Here is a 16,944-nt window from a genome sequence, read left to right on the forward strand (position 1 = left end):
ATTTCATCAAAGAAAGAAAGAAACTGCTTTATTTAATTAATTTTTAAAAGAGAAATAAAAATAAAGTAATGAATTAAATAAAAAATAATAATAATAATGGTAAGAAGATGGTGCAAGTGGAGATGGGTAGGTAGGGCCCCTCAGGGAGGGGGCTTTACCACTTCAGCGGTTGAAAATATGGGTCTATGTGTTCATTAAGTTTAAACTTTAGAATTTAGAACACAAATTTGTTTGACACCATGAAAAAGATGGAATATATAGTTGAAGTTATGTATGTATCAAATATTGTGGTTAGGAGGATTGAAGTAAGGATTGCATCAATCAAGATGGAATAGAGCATAGAGGTAGTATAGGGGTTTGAATTTATATTTGGACATTCTAATGAAGTCAACAAGTGAAAAATATTTGAGGTTGGAGTAGTTGACTTGTAGATGGAATTCAATTTCCATAACCCCTATTCATTTTCTCCCTATACTCTTTAAACCATAAATTAATATTTGTTTTTGTGCGTTTATTCTTGGGTTTGGTGGGTGCTGGGTGTGTGGTTCAAATTTTGGGAGAAACTATCACCTTTGTTCTTTCTTTTTTCTTTTTACCTTTTCTTTGTACAACATCTGTACTCTTCGTTGGAAGCAAATTAAAGTAAGGATTACAAAACTCCTCAATTTGTGTAACAATTTGTGTAATGTCTACCTTTTCTCTTTCTTTCTCCAATTACCACATAGTACATCTCTTCGTATATATTACATATTTCTCGGTGTAATCTCCGTGATTTTTCGATCCATATCTCTCGGATACATTCCATATCTTTTGGAGATTCTCAATTAATCTCTTAACTCTCTTTTGGTATATACTTTAATGTTTTTGCTTTTTTGCTTTATTATTCTCATTTTATTCCTTTCCATGTAAGTCTCATCGTGCTAGTTAAATAGAATCACTTTCTGTATACACGATCAATTGAGTAAGAATAATATTCTTCGATTTTGGAATTCGTAATACATTCTTGAGTGTATACAAAGTATATTGTTGACTTTAAAATCATATGAAATTATCAAAATGAAATAACTTCGTGCACGAAGAATGAGTTTTTTCGCTCTCTTACTCACGCTCTTTTTCTTCTATTCACTAACATTTTGTCTGCTATCTCCCTTCTTCTCACAATCTTGCTTTCTTACTCTTACTCTTGTGATTTCTCTTTTCGCAATGCAAACTGAATAGGAAGAGAAAAGAAGAAAGACGGGTTGCATTAGTACATGATGTTATCAAAGTTGACCGCACTCAAAAAAGAAGAAATAACATTAATTTTATAGATTAGTTACTGATGAGATAAGCAAAAATTAGAATGAGTCTTTTAGTTAATTTAAGTTTTCTTTCTTTCTTTTTGCTATATTTTAGGGATACAATTTTTTCCTTATCTATAAGAATTCTTCTATTAAAAATTTTGACACACAAAGAATAAGTTGAAATTTTTTTAACAACAAAATTTAAATTGTAAAAACACTTCCAGAGATAATTGATCAAAAACAAATTCTTGAACAACTTTTTTATTTCATACCAATATATGTATATAGAGATATTTTCAAATATAGCAAAATGAACCAAAATAATTATAAACTATAGCAAAATTATATTACCGTATATCGTGATCTATCCCAAATAGATGATAATCTGTTTTATATATATTTATAAATATTTTCAGAATTTTTGTTATTTGAAATAAATTTAGTTTCTCATGTATATTAAAATAATGAAAAATACGGTTTGGGAGAGTACTCAAATTGTTATGTTCACGAGCAAAGCTCAAACTTGAGCTCTAGGTGCTCTTTTGGTATGGACTCGCTGAATGGTGAATTGGCCTGCAAAGGGAGTACTTGAATGACATGTGTTCCCGAGCTAAGAACATGGAGTACTTAATTTAACTAAGGGCATAAAAAGTTAAATTTTCTCATTTACCTCTTGAGGTTGTCCATATAAGGCTAGCTGTTCATCAGGCTCTTCGTTTATAATACCGCTTATTTGGGATTATGTGTAGCATTGACAGTGCTAGAATAGGTGTGACACCCTCAAAGTTGCAAGGTGTAAACGACAAGCTCGACTCGATCATTTTTCTTTTGATGAAAATCAACCAACTCAATTGAGTAACTCAAAACAACTCTACGAATTGACTCTCCCTTAATGGACTTAGAATAAGCCCTAGTGTGCTTTTGGGACGACCATCTACACATTGTTAAAGTATTCATCACAAACTTAATTAACAAACCTGCACATATAATTTTATTATCTTTTTTATCATTTGAATGATGAAGTTGAAAATTAAATTGGTCAAACAAGTGTTCAGTAAATCAACCAATTTGAGTATATAAACATAAACCAAAGTCCAAATCATGTACCAAACATGGCATATGTATTTATAGCTTGGTAAACGAGTTACAATACATTTATGTTTAAATAAACTCTCTTATCTATCATCTTAAAAATTTGTACAAAAGCGACTCAATAAGTGAAAACGAATATTGATGGAAAAGAATATGATTATTCAAACCCATAAAAAACCATCGATAAATCAAAAAGGTTTAAATTAATAAACTACCACAGATTGAGACTTTGTGGCCTTAGTTTTTAGGTAGATCTCTACACAGTGTTCCTTTATTAATATCTCTAAAGTTATGGGTCATGTTTCAAATGGTATAAAGAGGCATGTGGCATTGTTTCAAATTCTGCCAACTAAAAATACTTTAATTTTCATACACATTAATGTATTTATCCTTCATTTTTCTTTTCTTTCTATTGGTAGTCTCTCATTTGAGAGTAAGCCAAAAAAGAGCAAGTGATATTATAAAGTTTTGAAATGTTTTTTTTTTTCTCTCTAATTAAGTTGGAGACAAATTTATTTGTGTGATTTTAATTACATAAGTAATTTTAGCATTTGTTATTTTATTTTGATTTCGAATTTAAGTGTATATAATTGAACTTTTCATAACTCTTTATTTCTCAATATTTAACTTCTTATCCCAAAAAGCTATCAATTAATGTAGAATTTTGCCCATAAACTTGAAATATATCTAATATATTGTAGACTAATATGTAAATTACAATTTTTGGTCCATGCTTAGACTATTGTGTCAACTTCATTCCTATATTTCAAAATTGATATATTGTATGTGTCTCCAAACTTGAAAGATTTGATCGTATGATTTTGAAACTGAAAGTCTAAATTTATTTTATATTCAATATATATTAAAAGGAAGGTTAGTCGACACATAAAGAACTTGTTACTCACGATGTGACAACAATTTTTAAAATATCAAAGATAAACTCGACAAACTAAAACCAAAACTGAACACAAAGTTTGGTAATCTAGTTTGGTGCAATACCATCTATGTATGGGAGACAGTGTGTCCATAGAAAGATATTGTCACTAATATAAAGCTAATCAATTATCACGATATACTTGTATGTATTACACGACAGTTACAACCTGAATAGTCAAACTTAGAGGACAATCACTTAGGCTCTTTCTCAATAAATTTTAGGCTCCTTGTAAATATAAGAATATTAGTGAACGATCATTTAGGCTCCCTTTAAATCTGGAACTCCCTCCTAGCTTGAAGTTTTATATTTTCCACTTCAAATGAAAATGAAGAACACTTCACTTGAAATATATATTTAGGCTAATTTAAGAGTGACATATACAAGGAAAATGTCTTTTCCAACAATGATCTATCACGACGACATCTAACAATATGAAACAACGACACAAATTTTTCAAAAGTGTAAACCCTAAAAAGAGAACCATATTTGTGGGATATCATATTGTCCAGAACGATAATTATATTGTTGAGACATCCTTAAAGGCAATCTAAGGTACGCACAAGTGACAAATGTTACATGGGTCATCAGTCACAATATCCTTTAAAAATATTACCAAGACAATATAATATATCCGAAAAGAGGGCCGTTATTAAAGTAAGCAGAAAAATAATGACACAAAAATTAATAACCCACTTCAATGCAAAATCACCTATGTTTGGGGAGATAGTGTGCTTGGTGGAACAAAACTTCACTATATAAAGAGTTTAGCTATGACGACGAAAGTGCTTATTTGATAAACTCTCTCTTTCAATGACTTTTGTATAGCTTGTTCCTCCACATTTCAATTTAGGCTCCCTCTAAGTTTGAGCTCCTCCTACTTCCATAAAAATGCTTCTTCAAGCTTTGTATGAGATCTCGTCAATATATTTAGGCTCCCCTAAGAGTGAGATCCCCTCACATTCACTATATTTTGGCTCCCTTTAAATAGAATATCAGTATCGAACTTCTCTCGAGTTTAACAATGGCTACAAAACCAAAAGTCTCAACGACAAACACAAGAATTTTCAATATCAATACATGAAGGTTGGAGCTTAGACAAACTCTAAGCTTAAAATGTTGTACACATTTTTCTAATTAGTCGACAACCCTAAAAATGAAAAAAAAAATGAAAAAAAAAAAAGTAACCTATATATTGGCTGCTCATAGAATATTTATTCACGAGAGAATAAATATTATTTGCATGAGAAAAAGAAGGCAAAAACGACTAGAGAAAGAGACCCACAAAATTTACAGATCATATGCAATTATATATGGAAAGAATCTTTTGCTGAAGCTGTTATCAGACGCTTCGAATGTTATTGCCAATATCTTTGACATGTTGTACAACATGAAGCATAATTTTTTTTATAATAAAATCAGTCATCCAATGCAAAAATATATTTGACGTAAAGTGAAAAAAGTGGTATAATTGAACCAAACAAAATTAATTAGGAGAAAGTTTCTTATAATCTTCCTTCCAAAATTATTATTAGTCTGAATTTGCACTAATGGGATGAAAAAGCATTTATTAGTGGTTTTCTTTTTTCTTTCTTTTTCTTAATTTAGGAAATATTGAAAAGGAGGAGAATGACATTTGAAGAAGACAAATATGTTGAGAAAAATGTGGCCTATTGATCAAACATTATGAGTCTCTCTCTATATATATAGTTGCAATGTTATTTCTTGCTAGGCTCTAGTAGATTACAATTTCAACTCATTTGACAATTTTTTTTTTTTTGGTGTGTTTTCTTAAAATTTCTTTGCTATGGTACGACTATCATTTGATGGGATCCACCTTCGAATTCCATTGAATGGGATCCACAGAGACCATGTCTTCATTTATAGGCTCCCAAGTACCTGGATCAATCAAAAGTTCGATTCTTATTGGAACTGTCCATATCCAGTTCATCCTTTGGAACCATATCACATCCCAGACATATATGGTAGAGTCGTAACCGTAGAATACGACCCTAATCGAAATGCATACATTTGTCTCATACACTATGGAGATGGTGAGAAAAGATATATTTTACATCCCATAGAGACTATAATTGGAGATACCATTATTTCTAGTACAGAAGTTCCCATAAATACTTTTTAGGTCTTGTTTTTGGTACTTATTATTAGGTTTTTGGTTTGAAATAATTGTGGAGCAAATAAACATCTTTTCCTTTTCTAGCATGGAGTACCAAATTCATCTCAAAATCAGTTGGTAATGAGAAAAATAGCTCATCTATTCTTATACACATAATATAAAGTCTTTTAATTTTTTTCAATATATGGAATTCTCAACAATTATCAACTTTTTACCAAAGTTATGATAAAAAAAAAAAAAAAAAAAGCTGGTTAGTCAAAATTTGAAAACAAAAAAATGGTTAAAAAAAGTAATTTGTGAAATTTGAAATTTGACTCAGAATTTAACTATAGCAATTGATTAATGAAAAATATGCTTAATTTTCAAATTTAAAAAGTAAAATAAAAAATGGTTAAAATAAAACCTTAGTTTTTTAATATACCACATTTAATATTGAGGTAAATAGTACAACATTTGTACTAGAGTCATCATTGTGACAATTTAAATATTAATAATAGATTTCCATTTTGGCATAATAAATATTAATAATGTTTAATTAGTTGAATATTGTTCGTGCGTTTTAACCAATTTTAGGGCGTGGAGATTGAAAAAATCTAAAATTCATCTACTCCAATTATGTTCATTTTATTTTGACACAAATAATTAGAGTCTGTTTGGTTTACAATTTGAATTATATTTTATGTTTTCAGATTCAATAAATTAATCGATAAATTGCTTTTAGATTCTTTCATTTAAATCGTGCAAATTGTAATTTAAAATTTAGAATGAATAGTGGTAATTATTAAATGATACAAAATAATTACTTTCTACATGTTATGTATTTTTTTCAATTGTAGAAAGTAAATGATAATTAATAAGGTAGGGGTGGCTCCTTATTTGATGGGATGGGATACGATAGGATAATGACTTCATAATTTGTTGTCAATTAAAGAATTTTTTGTTCAAACTTTATTTCTCGTGGAAATATTGTTCAAAATTTATTAAATGTGTTTGGAATTTTTTCATAAGAAATGTTTTCTTTTTATTTTAAGTAAATTATACGATGTGAGTTGTGTTTTCTCCTTAACAATATTGGTAACTTTGAGTAATACGATAAATTTCAAGTTATATCTCAACTCTAAAAAAATTTTAACAACTAAGTAATGTTCGATACTAACGAAGATAAGATTACAAGAAGGAATCATATTAAACTTGGTTTGAGATAAACTAAATTCAAAGGAATAGAATCACGTGACAATAGATATTTTTATACTCGAGCTTTAACAAGGTCCACGAATCTTGTGAAAAGAAAATGATGTTCTATAGCAATTATATAACACCACTATTAGAATTACGAACAACGACATGGACATCCATGTCATCGTTTGTCACATGAAAGATTATCTTTGAAGAACTTTGACGATTTGAGTGCATTGGAATTATATTTTTGGATAACTCAAAATTATTTAGAAGTTCTCTTATGGTTAAAGAAAAAGATAGAGCTTCAATCATTTTCTTTGTAGGAAATATGAGGAGAGACCAAGCTAAACCTCTAGCATTAATCAACAAACGAGAACAAAATAATAATAATGTTACTTCAAATTTTAATAGTGTTCATTTTCTCAACGAGAACCTATCTTGCATTGCAGATAGAGATATTTATTTTCCTCAATAGAACAAGAATGACTCTTTGGGTAGATCTTTTGGGGCTAACCGGAGAGGAGGAAGACTGATAAAAAGGGTAAGCAACTTCGGTCACATGCGACGAGAGGTGGTAGTGGTGCATTTGGCTGGTCGACGCTCAGTCGTAGAAGTCACTGGCGTTGGCGGTGGAGAGATAGAGAGAGATTGCGGCGTGTGGAAGGACGTAAAAGAAATTTCGAACTTTGATGGTTTTCACGCAAAGAGCAAGCTCTCTCTCTCTTTTCTTTTGTTCTTTTATTTTAATGTAAAATACTATTTTATTATTTATATTTAATGACAGTTAAAAGTTGTCATTGATTTATGACAAAAAAAAACTGTCATAAATTCTTGAAATCCAAAAAAAAAATCTACATTTCCCGTCAAAAACGTGAATTTTTGCATTTATGACGGTTTTTTCCCCTCATTTCAATTTGTAATATGTCATAATATGTCATTTTTCTTGTAGTGAAATATTTATAAAATGTAGCAAATTTTTAGAACGATAGATGTTGATAGACCCTAATAAACTATTATTATAACAAATAAATATGAAATTTTGTTATAAATTATAAATATTTTGGTTTATTTTATATGATTCAAATAACGTATAATATTGATATATTAATTGTCATTCTTTAATTATTGACTTAAATAATTGGACACATGAATCGTTTTCTTGAAATTTTTTATTTTTGACTATATATATATGGAGCATTAAATGATTTGTTAGCAACCAATCATATGTGAGGGTCTTGAAATTTTGGAGTTTAATAAAATTGTATGGACCAATTTAATTCATCAATGTTTCTTGAGTTTTAATTGGAAAGATGACAAAATTATTAAAAATATTTATAAAATATAGTCGATCATATCACTAACATACATCGATAAACAAGAATAGAAATCTATTTTTTAAACCTATTTTTAGAAAACCAACCCTCAAACAATTAATTTGAATAATTTCCAAATAAAACCCTAACTATTTATCTTTTTTAAAAAAAAGTTGAGAATAAACAACCAATAATAAATAGGGTATTTATGATGTGAAATAGAGTGGTACTTAAATATGATGGAAGAAACCTTGGTTTATATTCTAAAAATTTCTACCAAGTTCAATCTTTTCTAAAATCACGTTTTTTTTTTTCCAAAAGTTTGATGACATATATTGAATAATTTGGTTTATTCCTTAAGTCATAATTCTTTAATTTAAAAGCATTTATTAGAAAAGAAAGAAAAACTTTAAAAGCCATGAATTAATTATCAAACAAAATTACCCATAGCTTTTTATTACCTTTTGTGTAGGGGATCTTTCATACCTACTAAATAAAAAAGGAAAAGGAAAATAAATGAGAATAATTAATTTTACATATTTCAATTGTAATTATTTAAGTAAAAATTATTTTTTTATTTAATATATTCATCATAACTACAACAATAATCAAAATTACTACATCACAATCAAATTTCGAGTCATTACAATACTCGTTTTAAAGAAGTCGGTATACCAAAATAATAATTATTGGTAACAATGGAGGTATTAACATAGTTTTTTTAGCACACAAACTAATAATTGGTGAAAAGAAGTCCTGTCATCCTAAACAAATCAAAATTTGAACTTCACTCAAGCAAATCATTAATTAGAATCATCGTGATAGATAATGTCTCCATCTTTAACTGATATTATAATGAAAACCTTTTAGACTAGAAAGGAAATATTTCGAGAACTAAAAAAGAAAAAGTTCACTCGTTAAGTTCTAACTATTTTTATTAATAAATAAATGTTTATTTAATATGATGATAGAAATTTGAAAAATAAATGTCACAACTACATGTGTGTGTTGATGTTTAAAAGAAACCATAAACTCAATAATATTATGGATAATATGTGGACATATGTCACATTGATAATAATGATGATTTAAATAAAATTAGCAAACAAATAGATGGATTCTTTGTTCTAATTAGATGCTTCCAAAATGGAAGGGATTCTCTAGTGTTATAATATTTCTTATGGTATCTTTATAATTTCAAATTCATTTCACATTATTCTACCTATTATATTATATTTCTGCTTCAATAAATATAGGGTGAGAATTTTTTTTGGGTTAATTTACAAATATATAACAAAATATTAAACTATTTACAATCTATATAAAAGAAAACAGAAGAAAAAGTCGATTGAAGTTGATAATGTATTTTCACAAATTACAGGGTTACTCTTCTTCTTCACCTTCTTTATTGAAGTCAAACTCGTGCCAAATTCGAAACACGCACGTTGTCCACGGTAAATAACAGACCATCGAAGTCAATCCATGTTGTCTACAGTCGATACTCACTTCAACTGAAGTTTACGACTGTCAGTTACACTCATCGGATGAAAAGCTCAACATTTTTTTCACTAGATTTGTATAAAATCTCACTCTCTATAGGTGTGTTGTTTGGTTGTCTATCTCGTTTTACACTCTCTTCTTTTTATGATTTTGAGACTTAAAAAAATAAAATGGAGATAATTGCAAAAATGACATTGAGGCAAAAATTACAACTTTGCCCTCAACTACAGTGGACTCTACTTGCTTTGATCTATTTAATGTATGTTTCAAAACTATTTACAGTCCATATAACAAAATAAGAAAGCGTATAACGTGCAGTCATTTTTTCATATATTTTATATATGTTCTTGTGATCTATATCTTCTTTACTATTTATTAATTTCGAGTCATCTCAATCCAATTAAGACATGTGAGCGAATAACTAAAGATATAGTGGTTTTTTAGATGGAACTCGGGCTAACTTAAGAAAGTTTTTGGTCGAGATTAAAGGTAAAAAAGAAAATTTGAAGGATCTCAGGGTTATCTTGAACCTATTCCCAGTTGAGAGTATCAACACGATTGTGTTCTTTCATTATAGGGCATGGTATGTTCGAGATCGTGTATCAAAATCTACATGATCGTGTATTGCTTGCGTGTAGCCGATTTATCGTGCGTTGACGGAGATAATTTTGGCATTTTACATTGTGGGTATGTGGGTATGTGGGTCTTTTTTTCGTTTTCAAAATTGTTGTATAGTGTAAATATTTGTCCAAGTTGTTATATTTTTTTTAAAATCCATTTTTTCAGTTTTTTCTTTTTTTTTTTTTTGTATTTTCACATTTGTTTTTCGTCAAACTCTAATCTTCCATTAAGGTCGTTTGTACAAAATAGAGAACGAAAAGAAAAAAAAAAAAATGAAACCTCGCCCATCCTACATCAAGTCTACCCGAATCTGTATTTTTTTATACTCCATGTTGAAAATTACAAAATTGAAAAGTCATAAGGCTTAATAATCAAGTCATAATTATAAGTTTTAAGTATACATAGAGTCGAAATCTCAAGAAGCTCTATTGAATTATTAAATGTGTTGTGTTGACTATATATAATGGATCCACTAATTACTATTATATAGCTTCGTTTCTATTTCAACAATTACCCCAGCACCAAATGAAACCTAATCTTAGTATTAGGTGAAAATAGGAAAACAATATTGACATAATTAATTGCTAATTGAATATTTTATTCACATAATCTTTCTATTAATTATTGTTGATGCCAAATTTTGACTCAACAAAACACATTTTGATCTCCACTTGACAACGTTGTAATTTAGAGAAAGAGAATACCTACAAAATAAAGATATAAGACTGGTTATTTTCTATTTACATTAGAAGGTTGGAACTTATGCCTCCTAGTGTATAACGTTCGGCTTGCCGAGTTGATCTCAGACTGCTCTTTTTGGGCTTAAACTACCTTCATTAGGTCGAGCTCCAATTGGAGAGCATCCTTCATTCTATGTCTTTACAATGAAGGTGCATATCGAGCACGTTTTTTTCTTCATATTTTATTTATTCATTTGTTTCATATTATCCCATAACAAATATGATTGATTTATGGGTTGATTATAAAATAGGCAACAAGGCCAAACTCCCTCTCTCTCTTTAATTTTTCATATTTAGACCTATACACTCATGTTGGATTTTTTTTGGTACTAGTCCCAATCCCTCACCTACTTTTTCATCTCAATAATTACTTTTTATTTTTCAATCATGTTTAATTACAAATTAAACTATGTTTATATTAATTAGTAAATAATTACAATAATTTTTCATAAATTTACCAAATATACCATTTCAAAATGTCTTAAATTTGTAAAACTTTATAATGTCCCATTTTGATGTGCTTAGTAAGTAGTTTGTTTTCTTTACAACAAAGAATTTTGTAATGAGACAATTCAAATATTACTTTTTGTTTAAAAAATTTGCAAAAAAAAAAAAAAAAAAAAAAAATTACTTTTAACTTTAATCTAGTATATCTTAAACCCTTTAGAAATCTACACCCTTAAATCCATATGATTTGTGAATTTATAAAGTTTAGACTTTCTAGTTGAAGTATATGAACATAACTTATACAAATCAAATATTTGTTTTTCCTCTAATCAAGTAAAGAAACTAATTTTGAAAGTGTTTTTGTTTATATATATATATATATATATATATATATAAAAGATTTTATTTGTTCATGTCAAATTTTGGTCAAGAAAAAACTCACTTGATTTTTACTTAACATCAACAATAAATTTGTACTTTCGAGAAGATATGACTTGGAAAACAAAGGAAAATAATATAATAGCAGGAAAATAATTATAGAAAAAAAAAAGTTACATCTTAATTACCTTATATGGATTCACACTAAAGTTTTCTTTTTTCCCCCTAATTCTCATCCTAATAAGTGTTTGTTAGATACTAGTAGATAAATCCAGGTTATATATCATTTTTTTTCGCTATCTACTTTAGGATTCTAAACTAACCAACAACATTCTATCCAACGAAACTCAAGCTTCATTCCTTAAAGCGTAATCAAGCTGCACCTTTGGGTATTGAGCCAATCTTGGAGGATCGACCTTGGTCAAGTCGAGGCCGGTCGTGTTCAATTCATCCCATGGTCTATCTTTGATCTTTCCTATGCCTTTTCTTAATTCTTCCTACCCAATACCCAATATATATCATAGTTATATACTTATTGAGTAGGAAGAGAAAAACAAGACTTGAGACTTTTTAGACATAAAGATGAAGAAGAATTAAGAAGAAAGAGGTGGGTCGGCAAATCCAATTATTTTACACTATTAATTATTAATCATATAATTAATTAACTCTCTCCTGTTCTTGAACAATTACCTTATGCAATGGGTCAACCTCTTTTCCTAAACATACACTATATTTAATAATTTATATACCAATCATTTCTTCTTCATCTATGTTTATTTAATCTTATTATTGTTAGTATAAAGTCCACTATTCTTTGGCTTCTAGATGCTTAAAAGAACATACCCCTAGTGTATTCCTTGGTTTGAGCATTATTTATTTTAAATAAAAATTCATCTAATTGCCTTTCTCCATTTTTTTTAGTTCAATCTTCAATAAAGTCTTGTAACCATGAATTGATCAATAAGAAGTCTGGTTTGATATTATTTTAAGGTTGAGTATATGAACTTAACAATAATTAAAGAACTCAATGAAGAAAATAGTGTAAAGAAATGTTGAAGAAATTTAAAAAATAAACAACTTTCAAAGAGTGTCACATATTGTAAAATAAAATAATTTACAAACTATATATATATATATATATATGTCATTAATTGATAGGAGAGTATGTAGGGAGTAGGATGTAGATTTGTATTAATAAAAATTAAGGACTTTGAATCCACCAAAATATTTGTTTTCAATCTAATTATAATTATTGATAATATCATATCAAGACTTTTACATTTTTTGAAAACTATTTATACACCTTCCTACCAAGTTTCATAAGAAACAAATCTACTTTTTTTTAGATTATTTATAAAATTACTCATTTTTTCTAACTATATTTACAAACATATTTTATTTTTTAATAAAGAATTTTTTATAATCTAACTTATTAACTTTTTCTTTTTTAGGTTGATACCAGTTTAGAGATTATATAATCAAGTTTATTAGCATGATATACACTTTCCATTGTTTGCAATATAGTCTATTAATGATAAATTTTTATCATTGGTAGTAGAAGGTGAGTATGATAGATCGAAAAACCAAACCGACCTAAACCAATAAAATCGAATGGGGTCAATCAAACATAAAGAGGGGTTGGATTGGTAGCTGTCAGTTTAGAAAAATTCCAAATCAATAACAATTTTCAAAATTTAAATTGATCAAAGCCGACTAACTACTAGTATTTTGTACTTTTCATAGTTGGAGTTGATTTGAATATTTACTAAGTCGATTATAGTCAGTTTGAAAAATCATATCATTCTTAACTGTAATTGATAGATTTTTTTTAATGTTGTTATATATACTAATATTTTAAATTTAATTACTGTTTTTTTTTGTTGCGTAATGATATTTTGTTTGTATTTAGGAGAGTAAGAAATCAAACTTTGATATCTTAATATACTAATGTATGTAAGTGAAATATAATCATAGAATTGATGCAAAAGTTTTCAATTTGATATATTTATCATTTCAGTTGCTATTATTATTAATATGTTTCAATAATAATGGAATGCCATTTAATAATGATTGAAACAATTAAAATAGAATTTAATAATTGCAAGAAAAATGAATTATTAGATTATGATTATTTCTAGTACTATATTTTTTCATATAATTACTATTGTTTTACCATGAATTGAGCTTTAAAAAATGGTGTGGATTTGTTGTAAAATAATAATAATTAGGTAATTATTTGAATCATGTAAACGCATGTATTTGAATGAAAGGTGTAGTAAAATTGATTTCAAATGTATGTTTGGTAACGACCCTTAAAATTGATTTTCAATTATTATCGTTCCATAACAAAAGTAATTTTAAAACTATACAAATTACTAAAACGAGTGTTTTGGATATTTCAAAATCTATTTAAAATAGGGTAGTAATATTGGTCCGACACTTCAAAAATCAATTTTGTTTCTAAAATTATTTTCTTCCATAACTAAACAATAGTTTTTCTTATTTCCTACTAAAATTTCCCTTTACAATAGGTTCTTTTTCTCTAAGTCGTTATCATTTATATATTAACATAGTGAAATAAAAAGATTAGGTTGAAAATATTGGATGTGAAAAAAAAAAGAAAGTTAGTGATAGATTTTTTGTTTTGTTAAGTTCTAATTTATTGTTGAATTTAAAAGGCTTCAAATAGAATACATATTGAATACCAAAATTAAAAGCTTGACTTGTGAAATCTTTTAAATTTTAATTTGTTTGTGAATTTTAAACAAGATATTAATCCCATTGTTTACTAATTTATTTTGTTCAATAACTATATTATTGAACCAATTAATGATATCGATACGAAATATGAGCATGAGCCTCGTAGAATCCCTTTGCGTGAACTCTAAACCCTACACGAGGCGGCCCCAACCTACATGAGCCCTCATGTGTACGAGGGGAAAGACAAAAATTCTATCCTCTTGTTATAGATTGGTGGTTAAGAACTCAAACTACACATACAAAATTATATTACGACGGGGAATAGAGGATACACTACGCAAGCTTAATTCGACGTAAATGTATTTAAGTTAACGAGTAATTGATACAAATTGTGGTAAAGCAATTGAATATTTTAATAAAATTAATATAAATATAAAAATAGAAATCATCATTTTTACCTGACTCTTTTTTTTTTTATGTCACTTTCTCTCTTCAACAACCCGCCTTTATATAAACGTGAAGAAGCTTTTTAGCTTCTTCAATTGCCCTGCCATGGAAGCTGAAGAGAAGGAGGAAGATCCACCGCCTCAACTACGCTGGGAACCTTCTTCAACTCCAACTATGCAAGAAGTAGGCGGCGGTAGTGGAGCTTTGGATCTCTGTCCAAGCTTCAGCAGCTACTCTTTCGACGGGCCTGCAGAAACTGCTGCGAGAGTAGCCATGGAGTTTGAAGGAATGAGCGGAGAAGGCGATGGCAGTGAGGAGAATGATTTTGAATTTGTTTTGTTTCAAAAAACTGAGGATGAGATGATTTTAGATTCTCCGATTACTCCTGTTTTTCCTGTCTTCAATCACGACCTATTCAAGAAGAGTGGTGAAACAGAGGTTAATGAATTGAAGAACGGAAATGCTCCGATTATAAGGATTTCTCTCCAGAAGCTTATAATTGACGATCGCGAGCGTGAACGTGACCTTGATCGCGATCTTCTGTCTGCGTCGTCGTCTGAAACCGACGAATTGGAGGGAATTCCACCGGGAACGTACTGCGTTTGGACGCCTAAGTCAGTACAAGCAACGGAGCGTGGAAAATGTAAGAAGAGTAAGTCCACAGGATCGTCATCTTCAAAACGGTGGAGGCTTCGAAATTTACTTCCACGAAGCGGCAGCGAAGGAGGAAAGAATCTGTTCGTCTTCTTAACACCGTCTTCGAAATCGACAAGGAATAAAGAAGAGAAATCGGAGAAATTAGGCGAAGATGCAAAAGGAAAGAAGAGCTGTTCAGAGGCCAACAAAGCTGGCATCAGAAAATCGAAGATCAAAGGGGGCTCCGTGGAAAAAGCTTCATCGGCGCATGAATTGTTTTACATGAGGAACAGAATGTTGAAGGAAGGAGATAAGAGACGATCGTACCTTCCATACCGACAAGACCTCGTCGGATTCTGGGCAAATCTCAACACCGTGAGCAAAGCATTACCTCCATTCTAAGCCGCTCAACAGGTTCTACTACTAAATTCAATATTTAGATTAATTATTTTTTATAACTTTCATAATCGTAATTCTTCGAATATATATATATATATCCATGAGTTTTGATCATCTTCAAACACAAAAACGGTTGGATTATTTGACTGTATATATATAAATTAAATAGTTGTTTGATCTATGAACTCCAAATGATTTCTTAGCTGTTTAGTTTAAGAAAATGTAGTCTCGATAGATTGAAGTTCTAAACTCTCCTCTTTGATTTACGACTAAATTTGTGTTTCTAAAATTTTACTACTTCATTCCTTTGTAAGAGTTTGAATAATTGTCATTGAATTCAGTTCTTATTTCTTTTTTTCTTTTCACCAAGTGGGTATCTCTTGACTTTCTTTCTAAAGTGTAAGAAATATTATATGTGATTTATGTACAAGACACTAAGAAAACTAGAAAACTAGAAAACAATTGAATGATGGATGAGTTGACAAAAAAAAAATAAAAAAAAAAATTGATCATTGGTTATTTAAATTAAACAGTTTTAGAACTTCATTTTCTTTTAGTAGATTCCAAAATTGTTGGTTGGTGGGTAAAGTAAGAAATAAGTAGGATTCTTGATGAATAGTGTTGATGGTTATGGTTAAACAATCAACCAAAAGAGAAAACTCACATATTACAATAATAAACCACTCTTAAAACATTTACTATCTATCATTTCTTAATCTTGAAACAAATGTAAGAAGTAGGAGTTAAAGCTGAAAAATTAGTGAGGTGAAGTCTTAAATTTAAAATGTGGTTGATTGGATTAAAAAATCTAAATGTGTGTTTGATAGAAAGTTGAAAGTATTTGAATGGGTTCCTTTGTGGTGTAAGAATTGTATAGATATATATTAAAAAAGGATATAAATAAAGGTGGAGGAGAAGAGGAGTTGGGAGGAGAGAGCTTGAGGGTGGGTACAAGTGGTAGTGATTTGATGCCACAATCTCTTACAACGCTACACCTAATATCTCAATATTGGATTGAGAGTTAAGAAAGCCGACACAATTAACAAATCCCCAAAATTGTCTATCATCCAACTATACACTTTAACCCTTTCTTTCCTAAATATATATTTTATTGATTGATTGAAGTATGTGAACTTAG

General features: G+C 29.0%; 1 protein-coding gene across 1 annotated transcript; it reads left to right on the top strand.

Annotated features, from left to right (window-relative positions):
* Positions 1 to 14,795: 14,795 nt before the first annotated feature.
* Positions 14,796 to 16,171, top strand: LOC105435526. The gene has a single exon (XM_011657119.2). It carries the CDS (start codon positions 14,877 to 14,879, stop codon positions 15,807 to 15,809), a length of 933 nt encoding a protein of 310 aa, XP_011655421.1. The 5' UTR covers positions 14,796 to 14,876; the 3' UTR covers positions 15,810 to 16,171.
* The last annotated feature ends 773 nt before the right edge of the window (positions 16,172 to 16,944 follow it).

The sequence above is a fragment of the Cucumis sativus genome, chromosome 5, assembly GCF_000004075.3.
Source record: "Cucumis sativus cultivar 9930 chromosome 5, Cucumber_9930_V3, whole genome shotgun sequence".
In the NCBI taxonomy this organism is placed as follows: Eukaryota; Viridiplantae; Streptophyta; class Magnoliopsida; order Cucurbitales; family Cucurbitaceae; genus Cucumis; species Cucumis sativus.